Below are 19240 nucleotides of genomic sequence, written 5' to 3' on the forward strand. Positions count from 1 at the left end.
ACTAAAAAGGTTTTTAACCTTAGTGACACATATTTAACCCAATACATCAAAAATATTAACATTTTAACCACACAATCTGTATAAAATTATTTACATTCCTTTTTTGATATGAAGTCTTGGAAGCCCAGGTGTATTCTACACTCAAAGCACATCTCAGTTTGGACCAGCCACCCTTCCAGGGCTCAAAGGCCACATGAGGTCCAGAGCCACAGTAGCGGACAGAGAGTGCATCCTTCAGCTCAGAAAGAGGCATGCCGAATCTCTTTCTCCTATTTCCCCGAAAGACGGCAACTTTTCTTCACACAAGTAAATGGCCCAGAAGCTTCTCTGAACCAAGTTTTCTCACTTGGTCCCCACTAGGCCTTGGAGACTGTCTGACCCACCCCCGGATGCAGACGGAAACTCTGCTCTTCCAAGCCATGGATGGGGAACCACACAAGGAGCGTAACTCTCCGAAAAGCAACTTCCATCTATTTTCTTTTAATTTAATTTTGAAGTAATTATAAGCTCACTGGAAGTTGCAAAAACAGTACAGAGAATCCCTTCCCCCGCTCCCCCATCTATTATTTTTTAAAAGGGAAATAATGTCCTCTAGATCAAGGGCTTTCACGCAAGCACGTTAGAGGCAAGCAGCGGCCTCTGGCCTAGCCCACCTCTAGCATGTGGTCCACCAGTGGGCCCGGGGCCCCAGGCAGATCGCTCCCTGGACACTCAGTCCTCCTGGTCTCTCAGTCCACCTGGTGACCCCATCCTGGTCTACCTGGTGCTCCTAGTCCCCCCACCCCCAGAGCTTCCCAAACCCCACCTCCCTCTGCCCAGGCCCCTTGGTGCCCCCTTCCAGAGCCTCTGGTCTCTCTAGTCACCCCTGTCTCCCACTCTAGCCGCCTGGGTCCCTAGTAACCTCCCCTCCCATCTCTTATGCAAGGCATTGGGGGCCCGTCCCCCCATCTCCTCCCTCCATCCTCCCCGTTCCCCCGTCTCCCCCCCATCCGCCCCGTCCCCCCGTCCCCTCCCTCCATCCGCCCTGTCCCCGTGTCTCCCCCCTCCATCCGCCCCGTCCCCCCGTCTCCCCCCTCCATCTGCCCCGTCCCCCCCTCCATCCGCCCCGTCCCCCCCTCCATCCGCCCCGTCCCCCCGTCTCCTCCCTCCATCCGCCCCGTCCCCGTGTCTCCCCCCTCCATCTGCCCCATCCCCACGTCCCCCCCTCCATCCGCCCCGTCCCCCCCTCCATCCGCCCCGTCCCCGTGTCTCCCCCCTCCATCCGCCCCGTCCCCCCCTCCATCCGCCCCGTCCCCTCCCTCCATCCGCCCCGTCCCCGTGTCTCCCCCCTCCATCCGCCCCGTCCCCCCCATCTGCCCCGTCCCCCCATCCCCTCCCTCCATCCGCCCCGTCCCCGTGTCTCCCCCCTCCATCCGCCCCGTCCCCCCATCCCCTCCCTCCATCCGCCCCGTCCCCGTGTCTCCCCCCTCCATCCGCCCCGTCCCCCCGTCTCCTCCCTCCATCCACCTGTCCCCATGTCTCCTCTCTCCATCCACCCCATCCCCAAGACTCTCCCTCCATCTGCCCCTTGCCCCTGGTCTGCTCCCACCACCTCCACCTCCGATGGGAGGGCCACCTGGCCCACCCTGGTGCAGTCCGCTCGGCCCACCGCTGCACATCCCATCTCCCTGCAGCCACTCACCTCAGGCACTGCACATGCCCGCCCTGCCCTCAGCGCGCAGCCGGGAGAAGCCTGGCGACACAGTAGCCTCTGCGCCTGCGCCGTGGTCCCGAAGCGCCCACGGGGGCAGCTCGCGGGCGCCTGGACTACAGCACTCCGCTCACAGGAGAATCAGGGGAATGCATGATGGAGGGAGGCCAGGTCCTCCTGTGCCTGTTCCTCCTCCCGACGTCCAGCTAAACAACCCACAGGGAGGAAAACCTAACTCAAGCCCCCCTCCCTTCCTGAGTTGGTACCTTCCACCGCGCGGGTTTTGGCGGGAGCGGCGCCACGCTCTGGTGCGCAGGCGTGGGACTGCGCCCTGGAGTTCGCGCAGGCGCAGACCCGACCGCCCCCCCACCCCCGAGTGCGCAGGCGCGGAGTCGCCGCCGTCGGGCGGGCCTGGCGGGGGCCTGGCGGCGTGGACGCTGGCCAGCATGGCCAGCTGGGTGTTCTGTAACCGCTGCTTCCAGCCCCCCCGCCAGACGGCGTGCTTCAGCCTGACCAACTGCGGCCACGTGTACTGCGAGGGCTGCCTGGGCAAAGGTCAGGGCGGGATGCGGCCTGGGAAGGGGGCCTCCTGGGCGCCGGGCCTTCGGGGACGCTGCTCCGGTGGAGGCGAGGCCCCAGCGGCGAGGCCGGGGCGTGGGCGCCGTGCCTCCCAGCGGACAGGGGCGGGCCGGGCCCTGCGGGACTGCGCTGACGGCCGAGGCGCCGTCCTCCCGCCCGGCCCTGGAGCGCGGCGGGCCTGTCCTCGGAAGGCCTTGTCGCCGGGACGCTGTGACAGACGCGTGCGGGCCCGGGACCAGCGAAGCTGCGCGAAGCCTGACCCGGAAGCGGGGGGTGCACGGGCCCGGGGCGAGGCCCCCGCGCCGCAGGCTCAGGGCGGCAGGAGGCGGGGCGACTGCGGGGGGGGGGGGGGGGGGGGCTGGGGCCGGTGGAGGCGGTCCCGTCCCCGTGGGCGGCGGGAAGCCAGCAGGGCGGGGACATGACCACAGGGGTGTGCTTCTTTCTGTGAAACTTTTTTGTCAAAGTGTACAGCTTATACGGGACAAAAGCATAAATGCAAGACACCATGAACTTTTACAAAGTGAGCTCCCCTGTGAACCGAGCTCGCAGATTGAGACAGAATGTCGGCGTGCCCTCGCAGCCCCTCAAGGAAGGCCGCTGTCCTGACCTCCAGCCGTGATCGTCACCTTACACAGTGTGGACTTCGGGAGACGGCTCGCACAGCCGTGCCCGCTCTCCCTCCCCGTGTCTGCCTCCTGTTACTTCGCGTTACGTTGTGACCTTCATCTGTGTGTTTTAGGCAGTTGCCTGCGTCCACCTTCACTGCCTCAGGGTGTGACAGTATATGGTATACGCTGATTTATTGGCCGTTTCTGCAGTTGATGGCCGCTTGGGTGGTTTCTGGTTTTTATTACTGTTGGTGCTGCTGGGAGCTCTCTTGTTGGCGTCTTGGGGTGAGCACAGGGACACGTTTCAGTTGGGTATACTTAGGACTGGAGTGGCAGAGTCCCAGGTGTGTGTTTAGAAAGAAAAGTGGTGGCTGGACGAAGCCTCATCTGGCGGAAGATGGGAACTGTGGAAGAGGCTGTGCAGTCGAGCAGGTGAGAGGTGACGGGACGGGATGGCGCTGTGCGGCTGGAGAGGAGCGGTGGGTTTGGGGAAGTTAGGTGCATTCAGCAGACTTGAGTCCAGGAAGGCAGCTCAGTTTCTGACCTGTGGAGCTGGAGAGGGTCAGCAGTTCGGTTTTCACAGCCATACAGAGCACTGGAGAGGAGACAGCAGGTTTGAGTGCAAAGCAGGAGCTCGTGTTCGGACACTGAGGTGCTGGTGAGAGCCGTCCCGGGGGAGACACTGAGGAGGCAGGTGTGTATATGGGTCTGGGAGTCAAGACAGCCAGGAACACATTTGGGGAGCCGTTAGCATGTAGATAATAATTAGAAATACTAGAACGAGGAGAGGGTCAAAGGCAGAGGAAGCTAGAACGTGGTATCGCCTTGGGAAGAGCACTTCTTAAAGAAGGTGTGTTGGGGAAAAAGAAAGTGGAGGTGTTGAACTAGGCGACTGGGGGAAGTCAAAGAATTGGGCTTTGGAAGCACGCACTGGGTTTAGCGATGTGGCTGCCTTTGGGCAGTGTTGCAGGATGGTGGTGTGGGGCATGCGCTCAGTGTTGGGAGGGGCGAGGCAGAGGCTCACGTGCCCTGGCTTTGGAGCCAGCACGGGGTGCCCGTTGTGGACTGGCTCAGGGCCGGGGCCAGGGGTGGTTCCCAGGTGCTCTTGCTCTTGAAGCCTGAGGTGGAAGCAGGTTCCAAGAGTCCAAGGTCATTCCTCCAGAAGCCACAGATGCAGGAACACACAGCAAACAGTGAAAAGGGATGGGGCTCTGGGCAAGCACTGACCGTGGCTCCCTAGCTGCCCAGTGACCTGTTACTAGAGATGAGTCCTCCGTAAGCTTTGGTACATATCCTTTCACACTTTTTCCTATAGTTACAGGCTTTTAAAACAAAATGTATACCATTTTGTAACCTGCTTTTATTAACAGGACATGGACCTTTTTGCATATTAAAATAAGTCTGTATCATCATTTTTAAGGCTGTGTACAATATCTTCTAGTTGCTTTACCAGAATTTATTTAACTGACTCCCTACTAAAAGACACTTACATTTTCTAATATTTTGCTGTTAAAAATCACTTTAGCAGTTGTTCACTTACTTGATTTTTGCCGTTTGGGTATATTCTTAGGGGTGGAATTGCTAGGCTGGGGGTGTGTGTGTTAAAACCGGCACATACGACCAAACTGCCCCCCGAAGGGGTGGCTACTCTGCGTCCCCAGTGCTGGCTGACAAGCTCCCTCTCCCTTTTGCATCTCTCCTTGGTGGTCTGGATCTCACTTTATCCGTTATTGGTGATCTGCGCTTTTGCCGTTGCTCATTCCGGTTCTCTCACACCCTTTTATTTGAGCATTTATTTTTAATTGGTTTGTAAGCACTGTTCACATATTAAGTACAAATATTGGTTTGCCTATCAACTGCAAACGACTTTCTCTCTTTGTCGTGTCTCTGACTTCCCCCGGCCCCAACAGAACTTTTGGATTTTTAGGAGTCCAGTCTGTTAATCTTTGACTCCACAGTTTCTGGCTGTGGTGGTGCACAAGTGGAATGTCCTTGCTCCAGAGTTGCAGTAGCAACATGGAGGGCAGGAACACAATGCTGAGGGTGGATATTTCCAGGAGGGGGCAACTTGCATGTGTTTGTGGGAAAAGAGGAAAGGGGACCCACTTGTTCCACACAATGACCCCATCCTGTGTGCTGTGGGTAGGAGGTGAGGTGAACACACAGATGCAGGGTTCGGCTTAGCCCATAGAGGATGTCTCCCGAGACGGAGAGGAAGGAGGCAGTGAATTGTGTTGTTCTGTGCCAGGCAAGAGGAGGAGAGGCAGGGGAATTGAGGTAGGTCATGACTGGGGCCTTCTTTTCTCCCAGTAGGTAACATGAGGGGACTTATTTGAACATGCCCCATAGGCATCCCCCCATTGGGGGGAAACACCCAAGAAAAGTGGAGGGTTGCCCATGAGTGTTGCAGCTTCAGCAGTGTTGGCATCCACAAATCTGTGAATCCACTTCTCAGGTGACTTTTTCCTGTTCTCGGCTGCATTGGACCAGAAGAGGGAGAAAGAACGCCCCAGGTTTGGGCTGGGTATGCTGCCTGGAAGGACAAGGGATGAGGAGACTGCCATGTTGACGGGTTGGCGCTGGGCTCCAGGCTGGTTAGTGAAGAAATGAAGGTCAGAGAGTGTGAGGACGTGGCAGAGCCAGGGTGAGAGGCTCTGCTGCTCGCACAGGAGAGCTGGAAGCAAGGGAGGTGGACGAGGAGGTAGGAGCTCTGAGTTTTCTGACACTGGGTGCTCTGATGGTCCAGGCTGTGGTCGTGGGAGAAGGTGCCAGTGTGGAGGGCAGGCGAGGCTGACGTTAGTGGCCAGCCCCACAGGGGTGCAGGTCTCCAGGGTGATCAGTAGAATTTCACGGAGAGGAAGATAGTGAGATAGGTGCTAAGGTCACTGGGGTCTGGGGCAGAGACCCCAGAAAAGGGCGGGTGAGTTAGCTGGATGCTAGCAGGCAGGACATAGTACCCTTTCATTCTTAGGTCCTCGCACTGCCTTCCAGGGAGCTCAAGACACACTTAGAAAAAGCTTATCCGGTGCGTGGATGCGTGACTGTCCATGGTGTTGCAGGACTGAGGCCAAGGCAGCACACAGCTCACTTCATCTGTTAGGTGGGGTAGGAGGAGCTGTTTTCATTTTGAATAGTTAACAATTTTAAACTAAGATATTACTGTAAAATCTAATTGTGAGAAATATCTGAGATGGATTTAAGTTTAAGTGTTGTTGATTTTTGTGGTCATGATTTTGGGGAATATTTGCAAAGCAGGAAAAAAAAGGATTGTTAATTGTACAAATCTTTCCAACTGTATCCATACTCACAGTCTCATCCACTGTCTGGACATGAAAACATGTAAGTGCTCTAATCCTGTACATGTTTTGAAGAAGTGTTGTAAGTTAAAGCCTGCATTTATATGTGCTTAAAAGCACTGCTCACTGTAATCTAATAAAATTTTCTTTCCTTTTGTAGGTAAAAAGGACGAATGCGTGATTTGTAAAGTTCCTTGTCGTACAGTGTTACTTTCAAAACACGTGAGTTGAAATCTGTAGTATCTAAATGTTAATCACAGTGTTTGCTTTTAAATTTGAGATTGACGTTTTAGTCATTTGTAGTGTCTAAGGTTTTCATTCATTTTGCTAGGTTAACTCCATCTTACAAGATTTCTGAGTAATCGAAGGACAATTAGAATTTGGTTTTGAATATCTCCTACAACTTTCTTTCCTAACCATAGATTGGCCCTGTTCATACTTTGCTGTGCTCTGTTCATAGTTTGCTGTGCTCTGTTCCTGGAAATGGAGATGGGTTGTGACTAGATGAGTGCAATATAAGCTCCTTAAGAAGGTGATCAAGTTTGGTTTTTCATAGGGGTCGCATCTAATTAAGAGGTTTTTTCAGAAAGCGAGTTTGAAGTGGATGACTGTTACAGGAGGTTTAGACAGTGTCTTTCCTTCTCTGTGTAAAATACCACAGTTTAGCCTGTTTGGTTTAAACTTAGTTACAAATAGTTCTTCTCTTTACACTTAGGCTCCCAGCTGTGTATTTGAGTAATGTTTTCATCTGTAGCAATTGTTTTTTCTGGTTACACTTATTGTACAAAATTACACAGGATGCAAACAGTACAGAAAAATAGTGGAGAAGGCGGAAGTCCCCCAGGTCCTGTTTCCCGAAGGTGACACAGCCAGGCCTGTCGTTCCTGCTCTCTGTGTGTTACTGTGATTTTTTTTTACAAAAATGGGGTTTTCTCAGTCGACTTTATATTTTGGGCACACTCACACTCCTTGAAAAGGACCACATAGGACTTCACTATTTTCCCATCGGAAAACCTTTGGTTTTTTTCAGTTTTTCACTATTTCAGACACTCTTAGAGTGCAGCTTTTTTTTTTTTTTTTTTTACCAATATCTCTGCATACTTTTAAGAATATTTCTGTAGGAATGGAAGAGCAAGGGAAAATATTTAAACATTTACATTTTTAATAGAAAGTGCCTTATTTCCCCCAGATATGTGCAATTTGCACTCGCAGCCCCAGTGACCGTTTCTGCTCCTTGCACAGTTGCTGAGACTTGCGGTTGAGGGAGGAGGCACCCTGAGCCTCTCTCTGCCTTCTCAGGTTGATGTTTAGTTCATTATTTTCTTTCTCATTTTCTATTGAATTTATTTAAGACCATCGTTTCTTGCTGTTCACTGCCAGTCCACATCATTTCCAGTGTTGCTTTTCTTATCCTTTCTCTCTTTTCTTTTTTAAAGATTGGCACCTGAGCTAACATCTGTTACCAGTATTTTTTTTTTCCTTCCTCTCCCCAAAGCCCCCCAGTACATAGTTATATATTCTAGTTGTAGGACCTTCTGGTTGTGCTGTGTGGAACACTGCCTCAGCATGGCCCAATAAGCAATGTCCGCGCCCAGGATCTGAACCAGCAAAACCCCAGGCCGCCGAAGCAGAGTGCATGAACCCAACCACTCGGCCACGGGGCCAGCCCTTTTCTTATCCTTTCTGAATCATCTCTAATTTCTCTTTTTACTTCTTTTTTAACTCAGGAATTGTTTGGAAGAATATTCTCTAATTTCCAAGTGGTTAGATTGTATCTCCACTATCATGTTTGTGGCACAGTTTTAGTTTTATGGCATTGTGACCAGTGACCATGGCTATTTGGTTTCTTTTTTTAATTATCAGGATTTTTGTTGTGGCTTAATCCATGGTAGGTGTTGAAGTTCTGCGGGTGTGCCTTCTTTTGTTCTCTGTCTGAGTGTGTGTGAGAGGGAAGTCACTTAAAAGGTGACAGTCCTTCGTGACTTCTCTTTCTCTCACACCCGTGCTCTGAACCATCAGAAGATTCCGTGGGCTCTTTTTCCAGCCACGTCTTCAGGATCCACCTCTTCCTCTCTGGTTGCTCCGCCCCCACACAGGCACCTGCTGCTTCGACTGCTAAGGGCTGTCCTCCCTGCTTCTGCTTCCTCGAGTCTGTTCTCACCCTGCAGCTGGAGGGGCCTGCTGAAACGTGCGTCTCAGCTTTCCAGGAGTAAGACCCGAGTCTCCACGTGCCCATAGCTCTGTAACCTGGCTTCTGGTGGCCACCCAGTCCCGAGGCCAGCCACTCTGACCTTCCGCTGCTCCTGGAGCTGGGCTGCTTCCACCTCAGTGCCCAGCCCTGGAATGTTCTCTCTCCCCCCACTGCCTTCAGGTCTTTGCCAACGGCTGTGTGTGACGGTGGCTTCTTTGACCGTTGATACTCCGTGTGTGTGCGTTTGCGTGTGCATGCATCCGTGTGTGTGCACACATGTGAAATAAGCTTCACAAAGTAGTGCTTATCCTTGCGAAATGCAGTGCCCCTGATGTTTCTATCTGGTCGGGTTTTCTTTCGTTAATATGGAGCACATCTTAACAGGCCAAGCTCACCTCTGGGACTTTCTCCCTGCCTGGCACCTTTTCCTTCTACTCCTCAGCATAGGTACCACTGACATACGTGTGTCAGTTGACTTATTTGCTGTTAAAATGGGCCGTTACCTTCACACACAAAATAGCACACTGCCTTATCTGTCAGGTGGTGAGTGGCAAGGAAGCAGGAAAGACAGAACCTGGGGAGCCTGCGGGCACCTGGGAGACAGCCGAGCCTCTAGGACAAGCCTTTGGCAAAGGCACAGAGCAGGATATGCGGGCAGGAAAGGGGTGCGCACTGGGGCTCGAACTTTCTGGTTCTCCGGCAGAGATGGAGAGGAATGGCTTCCATAAGGAGGTGAAGGACCCCCAGCACTGGAGAAGCCGATTGCTTCTGGACTCCAAGTGGTAGGAAATGAGACCTGGAGAGAGTCTTGAGCAATCGGGGCACACTACCTCACACCTCCTTCACTCAGGGCCTTGGGGAGCCATAGATGAGGAAGAACCCCCAGTGGGCAGAACCAGGGGCTGGAAATGGGTTCCCCTGGACTGCAGAGACCAATCTAATCAAGACGGCCCTAGGATAGGAGCCCCAGGACACTCACCTGCAGGGTTCTCACCTTCCCCTTGCCATTGGGGGTGTTGATTCAGTTGTGGTGACCCAGTCCCCCAGTCAGACGTTGGTCACAGTGGGGATTGGCCTAGTTTATAGGTTGCAGACTAGATCGGGACTTGAAGGAGGGTACCACGTACCACCCAAGCCCCTGGGCTGGGTGTGGACACAGTGACAGAGGCATTTGGCAATGTTCCGCAGGGTTGGGGGAGTACTTTTCTGTGTAGAGAAAGAGAAGTAGACACCAGCAACCAGAACGGCAGACTGACCTGGCTGAGGGACTGTCCTTAGTTAGCCCTGCTCCCTTTCTTCCTGGGCACCCAGCTAGACTCCTTCTCCCCACCTGCCTCCCCTGAGAAATGCCACTCTAGGCCTGGCCCCCAAAACAACCTCTGGAGACCCTCACCCCCCACCCCCACCACTAGCTGGATGCTGAGGACTGAGCAGAGCACAGCTGCTGATGGAGGCTGGGCCCCACATGGAAGGCCATCTACCAAGCACGGTCTTCAGCTGTTGTACGGGCAGGAAACAAATGCCCCCCTTAAGCCACTGAGACTGGGGAGCTGTCTGTTACACCAATTAGCCTGCATTAGTCTTTGCATTTCATGTAAGTTTTGCAATCAACCTGTCAGTTTCTACACACACACAGTCCTGTGGGGATTTTTATTGGATTTGCACTTAATCCATAATGTAGGTATCGATAATGTAGACATGTATGTAATACCGACTCTTCCAGTCCATGAACATAGCACTGGTCTCCATTTGTTGAGATATGCTCTGATTTCTCTCAAAATGACTATAATTTTCTGTATAGAGGTTTTGTATGTCACTGTTAGCATTATTCTCAGGTGTTGATCATTTGGGATGCTGCTGCTGTCGTCATTTCTTTAATTTGTCTCAAGTGCTTATTGCTGGTGTGTAAAGATGCAGTTTTGTTTATTAACTTGTATCTAATGACCTTGCTGCGTTTACTGGATGAGTCTGTTGGCTTATCTGTAGGTTTCCTAGACTCTGTACGCTGTCGTGTTGCCTCTGAATGTTTATTTCTGTTTTATTCCTCCTTCCTGTCCTTATGCCCTTGTTTCCCATACGTCACTGGTGAGGACTTCCACTCCGTTGTGGAGTGGGGATGGTGGCACCTGCAGGCACCCTCGCCACCTCCTGACTCCAGGGTCCAGCTTCCAGCATTTCACCGTGGAGGCTTATGTGCCCCCTGGGCTTTTTGCAAAGGTTTTTATCATGAACAGTGTTGAATTTTATCAAATGTTTTTTCTGTAACTATTAAGATTATCATTTGATTTTTCTACTTTATTTTGTTAAAGTGGTGAATTGCATTTGTTTTTAGAATTTTAAACCTACATTAGCTTTCAGGAATGAATACAGCTTGGCTGTGATGCAGTGTAGCTTGCAGGTATAGAGGAATTAGGATTTTTTTGCACCTGTGTTCGTGTGCAAACTGGCCTGTAATTTTCCCTTTTTATAATGCCCTTTTCAAGTTTTATTGAATCAGGGTTGTGCTGGCTTCACAGAAGAAGGTGGAAATTCTTTTTATTTTTTTATTCTCTGGAAGATTGTAAGATTGGGGTTGGAATTCACAAGTAACACTATCTGAGCCTAGAAGATATTTAACTACAGATTTAATTTATCAGATATGAGATGACTCAGAATTCCTAATTCTCCTTGAGTTAAGTTGTATTTTTCTAGGAATTTGTGCTCTTTGTTGGAATTTTCAAATCTCTTTGAACGTGTTTGCGGTCCTCTCATAGTTTCAATGTCTATAAGATCTGTAATGATGTCCCTTTTTCTTTCTTTCTTTTTTTTGGTGAGGAAGATTTGCCCTAAGCTAACATCCGTTGCCAATCTTCCTCTCTTTTTTTTTTTTTTTTTGCTTGAAGAAGATTGTCCCTGAGCTAACATTTGTGCCACTCTTCCACTACTTCATATGTGGGACTCCTCCACAGCATGGCTGATGAGTGGAGTATGTCCTGACCCAGGATCTGAACCCACAAACCTGGGTCACCACAGCAGAGCACACAGAACTTTAACCACTCAGCCACGGGGCTGGCCGCCCTTTTTTATTTTAATAGTGGTTATTGTGCCTTCTCTCTTTTTTCTTGAGCAGTCTTGCCAAGAGTTTATCAATTTTTTAGTATTTTCAGAGTTAATTTTTGGCTCTGTTTATCTTTATTTTACACTCGTTCTCTATTTGTTAATTCTCTTTATCCTTTCTAATGTTTACATTATAGGGATGTAAGTTTTCCTCTGTGTTCATCCTTGCCTGCATTCTGTCTGTTTGGCTGTGTTATATTTTCATTATCTTACAGTTCAAAATAACTTAAATTTTTACTCAGTTGCTCCTGTAACCCACATGGAGGTGGATGGATTTAGAAATAGTTGGGGATTTTTGTTAGCATTTTTGCTAACTTCTACTGAAGTATAGTACTGAAAGTGTGAGCTTGGTGAGTTTTTCACAATGGGAACGTAAGCAGCACTGGGAGAATGAATGAACACCCTCGTCCCTGCGACCCTGAGACAGCCACCTATACCTGGGCTTCAGGTCGGGTTATCTGACTGTGCCCGCCTCCACACGCCCCTCCTCACCTTGCCTCCAGCGCCGTCACTGCTCATTGCAGCCGCGTGTGGCTCACAGTCCCTCACCATCCCACATGCCCTGCCGTGCTCGTCACTTCTCCAACTCCAGGCTGCCAGCCAGGGCACTGTCCTACCTGGACTGAATTCCTGTTAGTTCCTCTGTGTAGGCCTCTTGGTAACACATTCTCTCAGGGTTTTTTTGTCTGAAAAGGGCTTCTTTTGTTGTTTCACTTTGAAGCTTATTTTCACTGGGTTTAGAATTCCTTATTGAAAATTAGTGCTAATTTTTAGTGCTTTGATAATATCCCTCCCTTATTTATCTTTGATTTTCCACAGTGTAGCTATGGTTCGTGTGACAGTGGTTGTCTTGTAGTTGTCCTGCTTGGCTTCCTGGAGATCTCATTGTCTGTCCATGATGTCGTCTGTTAGACGGGACGTCTTGGCCATTCTGTCCCAGTACCCTCCTATTCCATTCGGAGGCTGTGTCCCGAGTAGAATGATGTCCCGTGCCTCTTCTGTCCCATGCAGGGTCTCTGTCCACGTAGGATGATTTTATTCCCCCTCACTGAAGGCTGTAGATCCTGGTAGGTGGGTGACTCCATTTCCGGTTGCTTCCATTCCTGGTCCACGGAGCTAATCGTCTTGTTTTGGGTACATCTGTGTATGTGGAGCATATCTTTACGTAACAGTAATGGTACTGTTACGTAAGCTGTACATATGGTACGCCAAGCACCACACTGGGCCCCACTCTGTGGGACACTGCTCCCTCTTGTGTTACAGGGTCCCACCGCAGCCCGGGGACACCGTGTCTACTTCTGTTACACTCGGGGCACAGAGGTTCGCAGGTTCCAGGCGTATGCCAGGGTCACAGGTCGAGCTGGTTGTCCGTGGGCACACTGCCTGGCCTTGGGATGGTCACTTCCGGGGCCCCACCATCCCAATGCCCTGCTTGGCCTCTCCCCAGAAGGCCCAGGAGTGGGTCCTGGAGGTGCTTCCCCTGCCTGGCTCCTCTGCACTCTCCTCCACTCCGTGAGGCCGTGGGCCTTCAAGGTGCATTTCCTAGTTTGTACCACTGACCACTTTCCCCTAAATCGAGTTTCATTGCCATTTTAGTGGCATTGCGGGAGCACTCGTAAATAAGTGGATAGGCTCGAATTGCCATCTTGACGCGTTATCAGCCTGATGGTTCCCAACCAAAGACCCGTGTGGAGAGGGCCTGGAGCTCTTCCTGCACCTCCCGGCTCTGCTGTGTCCTTGTGCAGGCGCTCCTGTGCTTCTGGTTGCTGGCAGCTCATGCTGCATTCAGGCCCTGGGCTGGCTGTCTCCCTGACGTCTTGTGCTGATGTGGTCGGAGGGAGGCAGGGCAGGTCTGCACAGGGATTAAGAGGAAGCTGACACCATTTCCTGAACCCTGTTTTTCCCGAAGTACCTCATATCTGCTTTGTAAATAATTTAGCACATGCCCGTGACTAGTTGTGTGCTGCACGCACAGCTCTTTTCCTGATTTTAGTTTCCCCTGAGCCCAGCTTTCACTCCTGGCCTCCTTGAGTCTTCTGAGCAGGGATGTGTCTCACCTTGCCATAGAGGATGTGAGGTCCACAGGGCTCGGCCCACTGCCAGGCCATGCTGCCCTCAGGCAGCGCCCAGAGCCCCTTGGCACTGCCCTTCTGTCCTGCAGGAGGTGTTGCTGCCCCTCAGCCAGTGGGCGTCCCTCCAGCGCCTCGTGGAGACAGTTTGTGACATGCAGTTGTCTGCGTCATTCACAGTCACTTCCGGATCTTGCAATACAGTCTTCACAAGTGGCCACGAGCATGTTCTAGAAGCAGCGCGTGGACAGTGGCTTGCTTTCTCTTGCAGACTGACTCAGACATCCAGGCGCTCTTCATGGGCATTGACGGTCTGTGTAAGAAGTACTCGAAGGAGACCTCGCAGGTGAGCTGTGCCGTGCTGTCTCCCTGCTCGGGAGAACTCCTGTCTGCCAGTCTGTCCTGGAGACTTGGTTTGTGATGACCCAGGGTAAATGATCTCAAGAGAGCCCGTATACTTCACACGGTCTGGAGGCCAGTCCCTTCTGAGATGTGTGACCAGTGAGTCTTCCTGCCATCTGTGCTGTCTTCACTGTGATGGCGCTGCTTGCTCTGTTCATTTGTTGCTGTTTGTGCCTTTGGTATGTGGAGATGTGGTCATTTGGTCAGGACACCCCCTGATCCTCACAATCCAAGACATGGACCCTAGGATCTCAGGTTTGGAAGGGCCCCTGAGTCCGGACTGTCTGGATTCGGGGCAGCGGGCTGCTGCATGAAGCTGTCCTTCCCTGAGGGTCATGGAACCTTCTCGGCCCCAAGGGCTGATGACTCCCAGACCCCCTCCATCCTATGTGCTCTCCCTTTTGCTCCTGTGGTTCCCATCTCCTTCCCAACCCTCCCTGTCACCAAGAGCACACCATGCTCCTGCACAGCTCACCTCTGCTCTCTGCTCCTTTGCACTCTCTCCCTACCCCCAGCCTCTCATGTTGTAATTCTGTGCCCGCCCTAGGTTCCATCCCACATGTCTGACCTCCTTCAAGTCACTGGATGGCCTGTGGTCCACCAGGCTGTCCAGGAAGCTGCCCAGGAGAGAAGGGAGCCCTTCACCCAGCCCCCAGCCCATCCTGCTTCCCTCTCTTCTGTTAACAGTGCAGCACCCACTGTTGGCTGCCTCCTAGCCCTGACCACCACAGAAGAAAAGGCCGAGTCGGGGAGCAGCCAGAGCCACCTCCTGCTGAGGCCCTTCCCACGGGGCAGTAGGCCGAGAGAGCATGCACTCACCATGACCATTCTCGGCCTGCTGGCTTGTCCATCTGCACACCATGGTCAGCCAGCCTGCCAAGACTGTCCCCTCCTCTGCGAGGCTGCTTTCTGGCTCCGACAAGGCCTGAAGCACCCGCAGTGTCCTGTTTGTCCCTCATCGTCCTGGGAGGCTTCCCAGGGGGATACACGGATCCCCAGAATGCAGCGTCGGCACAAGGCGAGTGCCATGTGGGGAGGTGGACCACCTCCATCTCCACATTTGCAGTGGGACCCAGAAGCTACCCATGTTTGTGACCTGTGGGAGGTCCTCACACCCACAACATTCAGAACACAGGCAGCCCTACACCCGGAACGGTCTTGGTAAGGACGTGGCGTTTCCAGACGGCCCCGCAGAGCCTCATGCTGTCTCAGGAGGAGGCAGGGCAGACTGTCCACCATCTCAGACCACACGCCCTGCGAGCCACGGAGAGAGGACCAAGGGACAGCTGCCGAGTGACCTCCTCCACACCTCTGGGTCATACCATCTCATCATCACGTGCCTATCTCTCAAAGTGCAAAGGTCACAGGGCATTTGATATTGCAGCTCCTTATTTATATCAACGTATCGACTTGGTTTTTAATGAATTAGTAAATATCAGATTTATCTCAGTATTAATTTCTAGTAAGTAAACACTGACAGATAAACCCACGTAAACGAAGCTTTTTCGACTCCTTGGTAGCGTTGAGGGTTCGAGCCGGCCTGAGACCACGCTGTGAGGGCCCAGGCCCCAGGGCCTGCCTGTGTCCAGCATGAGGATCATGGCAGGTTCCTTCACTGAAACCCTCATCAGAGGTCTCTGGGCCCCAGTCACCCTTCCTGATGCGGTTCATAACGTTAAAACTCTTCCTTTCTGATGGCCTGAGGTCCCTTTCTCATCTGCCCAGCTTCTCCCCCAAGACAGGGCTGGTCACCATCGGGTCTGCAGACCAGGAGCTTGATCGGAATGTGGCTACCTGCACTGCTCTGCAAAGGAGACACGAAATGAGGCAATGGATGGAGAGCGTCCTGTGACGGGCACTCCTGGCCGCCCCTCAGCACAGTCACCTGTGGCCTGCCCTGCTCCAAGACCAGGCCCCTCTGCCCGAGGAGGCTGCTCTGTCCCTCCACCGTGATCAGTCGCTAGCCCGCAGGGTGCAGGCAGAGGATGTGTGTGCGTGGTCAGCCCTTCTTTGGTCCCCAACAAACCTGGCTGGTCAGTGGTCCAGCATAGCCTCTGGGCTTCCTCAGCCTTTGGGCTTTGTAAAAATCTCATCAAGCTGTACCTCTGTCTTGATCCAAGAGGCATGTTCTCTCTCAACCCGTTTTAGTTTTATTGCTACCGTCTACACCCTGCCAAAGCCAGGGCAGCTTAGCCTCTGGGGCCCAACACCTGGTCAGAGTCAGGCCGACAAGCTCAAGGCCCAAAGGCTGGTCCCCACCCAGTGCAGATGCGTGACGCAGGGATGTGGGGTGCAGGCTGCTCCCGAGCTTGCATGCGGCTCTGCAGGACTCCACTCTCAGTGAGAGTGGTCCCCTCTGCGGCCTCGTGTCCCCCCCTGCAGGCCTCTCTCCTGGGGTCAGCTTTGCCTGTGGCCCTGTTCTTGCTGTAGCCTTGCCTTCCCTGTCACGTCTGTGCCAGTTGCAGGGGCCTGCACACCTGTTCTCACCACGGTCCTGGTTTAAAAACGGCTTGCCAGAGTAAAAACAGCCATTTACCTGTGCATAGGCCTTACTGAGCCCAGTGCCTCCACGGTGACGATCCCAAGTGCCAGCTGGAGACATCCTGTTCCTGGACGTCTAGGACATCTGACCCTGGTCACTCCTGGACACCCCAGAACAGCTGACACTGGTTGTTCCTGGACACCCCAGAACGGCTGACCCTATTTGCTCCTGGACACCCCAGAACAGCTGGCACTGGTTGTTCCTGGACACCCCAGAACGGCCATCTCTGGTTGCTCCCAGATGCTGGTACTTTCTTTTTCTCAGTTTGGACCCTGCACCAAGACACAAGGTCAGGGGTCAGTGTGTGACGTTTTTCTCTTCTTGCTGCTGGTGTAGAACCCATGGAGGAGTAAGACCGAGGAGACATGACTGTCAGCCTTGTCTCTAAAGGCTCCTGGGGAAGGCAGCTTTAGATCTGCCAGAGCTCCTCCCAGCTGTGCCTGGTCCCTGCCTCGCTGCCCCACACAGTGTGAGATGGAAAGGGAAGAGAAGGCAAATCCGTGGGTCCCAGGCTGACGTGAGGCTTCACTGGCCCAGAAGTGAGGACCAGTGGGTGTCTGCCAGCAGAACCCCTCTCCTGGAAGCCAGATCCAAGGCGCGACAGGACATGAAAACTGTCAGTGGGGTCGGGGAGTCTTTCCAGGATGTGGCCTTGTGGGCCATGAGGATTCCTGCAGGAGGACACTCGGGGTCCCTCATCTCAGCGAGTGGGAGGGCTCCAGAGGAGCCCCATGTGGCACATCCTCCAGACCCTGAGAGCTCTGAATCCCTCGGAAGATGCAGGAGCCAGGGGTAGGAGACTGTGAAGAGGGCATTTGTCACTCCTGACCTCAGGCCCACCTTCTGGAGACAGTACGGCCTTAGACGAGGCAGTGAAGACCCGCCATGGGCTGGGTCCTCCTCCTTCCACAGAGGGCTTTTCCCCTGGCTTCGACTAGACCAGTGAGCCTTGTGGAGGAGGCTAGCCAGCCCTAATGTTTGCAGTGTATCAGCCGATTTCTGAGGGGGAGGGACGTGGGTGGTGGGTTTATAGGAAGTGGCCAGACCCGGCTGTGCTGTGCACAGAGAGCAGTCCACAGTTAGGCTTAAGCAGTTACAATGTAGCATTTTGAGAGGGTAGGTGCCATTGTTTGCAAACTTCACTGCTGTGAAATAGCTGTTTCCTCCCTGGAGTGGTTGTGGGCCAGTGTTGAACAGTTCGCAACACTGTTGTCTGTTGGTGGCCTCAGGGACCTGGGAACTAGATGCACTGTTGAATGGTTCGCAACACTGTTGTCTGTTGGTGGTCTCAGGGACCTGGGAACTAGATGCACTGCACACATGGAAGTGGGTGCTCAGGAAAGTGGAAGGCCAGGGGTGGTGCCGGTTCCAGGTGCTGCTGGCCCTGGGAGTCCAGGAAGGGTCACTGGGCTCTGGGAGTTTCACAGCTCTACCGGTCTCTGCGGGCATCACGCCCTGCGTTGGCTCTTCCCCACCCCAGACCCAGCCCCTGTCCCGGTTTCAGGGTGTGCCTGTTCGATGCTGTTTGGTCAGCAGGCCGTCCCGTGATCCGCTCACCGTTGCCAGGGGATGGCACACTGTGATTGGCCCACATGAGTCACATCGCATCGCGAGGCCAGGGCCCAGAATGCCACTGAGGCCACACAGAAGGGAGGCAGAGCAGCCCTTGGTGTCTGTGTGTCTTCACGTGGCGTGTGCCACCCTTGCTGCATTTGTGTCTGAGTCTGCCCTACGGCATTCTTTCATTCGCTCATTCATTATCCAGCGGTACCGGCCGTCTGCTCTGGGCACAGGGCGGCAGCCGGCAGCCCCTGCTGCAGCGGAGCCCACGTCTGGGCGGCAGGCAGGTGGGGGATGAGTGTCTGGGAGACGCACAGGGGCAGAGCGCTCTGTAGCCTGCACTGCCCCTTCCTCCCAGCCCCTAGTGTCCGGGACCGAATTTGCAGTAGTGGCCTGAGCCTGTCAGCAGCTGACCTGTGTTGTCTTCTCAGATTTCAGAATTTCAAGAAAAACACAGGAAGAGACTGTTAACCTTCTATAGAGAAAAGGTAAATGCAGTCAACTCGTCACCTCATGAAGTTCTGATCCTTTGCTGTGGTGTCACATTGTCGCCCGAGGCCATTTCTCAGGGTGGTGGCCCCAGGGCCGACCCCAGCCTGTCGCACGGTTCCTCTCTGTGGTCAGCCACATAGCCTCTCGGGGACTGACCGTGGTCCCCGGGGCGATCTCACCTTGGCACTCAATACGTTATCCCCAAAACCCAGTAGGCACTTTTTCATAAACGGCAACTATGAAGTTGCTCCCGCTGATCCTCAGAGAAGGAAGTTCAAAATGCCCATTTGTTTGCCCTGTAAATATCCTCCTCACTTGATATTTAAACTAATAGGAAGGAAAATAAAGCTTTAATGGAGACACCATTAATCTGGAGCCTCAGCTTTGACTCAGATTAAAGTCTCCTGGAGGGACGTGTAGATGAGGGGGGCAGGGGGAGGGGGCAGGGGGAGGGCAGCCGTGGTGGCCAGCTCCTCGTGGCTGGGGCCCAACCCCACGGGGCATCCCCCTCACCTGGCCGGGAGCTGTATCAGGGCCTTTGGAACATGGGAGGCAACTTAGATGCTTCCTTATTCAACCATCATAGTTTTTCTAAATCAAAGTCCTTTTTTAACACCTTTCGAGGCTGTGTAGTAAGGAACCTGGCTTTGGAGCCAGGCAATCCTGTGGCCACCTCTTTAAGTGTGGAAGCTGCCTGGCCACCCCATCTCTCCTG

General features: G+C 53.1%; 1 protein-coding gene and 1 long non-coding RNA gene across 5 annotated transcripts in view; both read left to right on the plus strand.

The window, feature by feature from the left end:
• Positions 1–2044: 2044 nt before the first annotated feature.
• Positions 2045–19240, plus strand: part of RNF212 (ring finger protein 212) — a 41952-nt gene continuing 24756 nt past the window's right edge. Inside the window, exons 1-4 of one of the 4 annotated variants that reach the window (XM_044768017.2) lie at positions 2051–2245; positions 6334–6395; positions 13801–13875; positions 18465–18521. In XM_044768017.2, coding sequence (XP_044623952.1) covers positions 2137–2245; positions 6334–6395; positions 13801–13875; positions 18465–18521 — 303 coding nt within the window. In that variant the 5' untranslated portion in view covers positions 2051–2136. Of the gene's footprint in view, positions 2246–6333; positions 6396–13800; positions 13876–14478; positions 15424–18464; positions 18522–19240 lie in introns of those variants that run through there. The other 3 variants (XM_044768022.2, XM_044768016.2, XM_044768023.2) reach the window with 3 other exon arrangements.
• On the plus strand, positions 3173–5979 carry LOC139044906 (uncharacterized). The gene is made up of 2 exons (XR_011502395.1): positions 3173–3309; positions 5849–5979. It is a non-coding gene; the product is annotated as an uncharacterized lncRNA (long non-coding RNA).

The sequence above is a fragment of the Equus asinus genome, chromosome 3 (genome assembly GCF_041296235.1).
Source record: "Equus asinus isolate D_3611 breed Donkey chromosome 3, EquAss-T2T_v2, whole genome shotgun sequence".
NCBI lineage: Eukaryota > Metazoa > Chordata > Mammalia > Perissodactyla > Equidae > Equus > Equus asinus.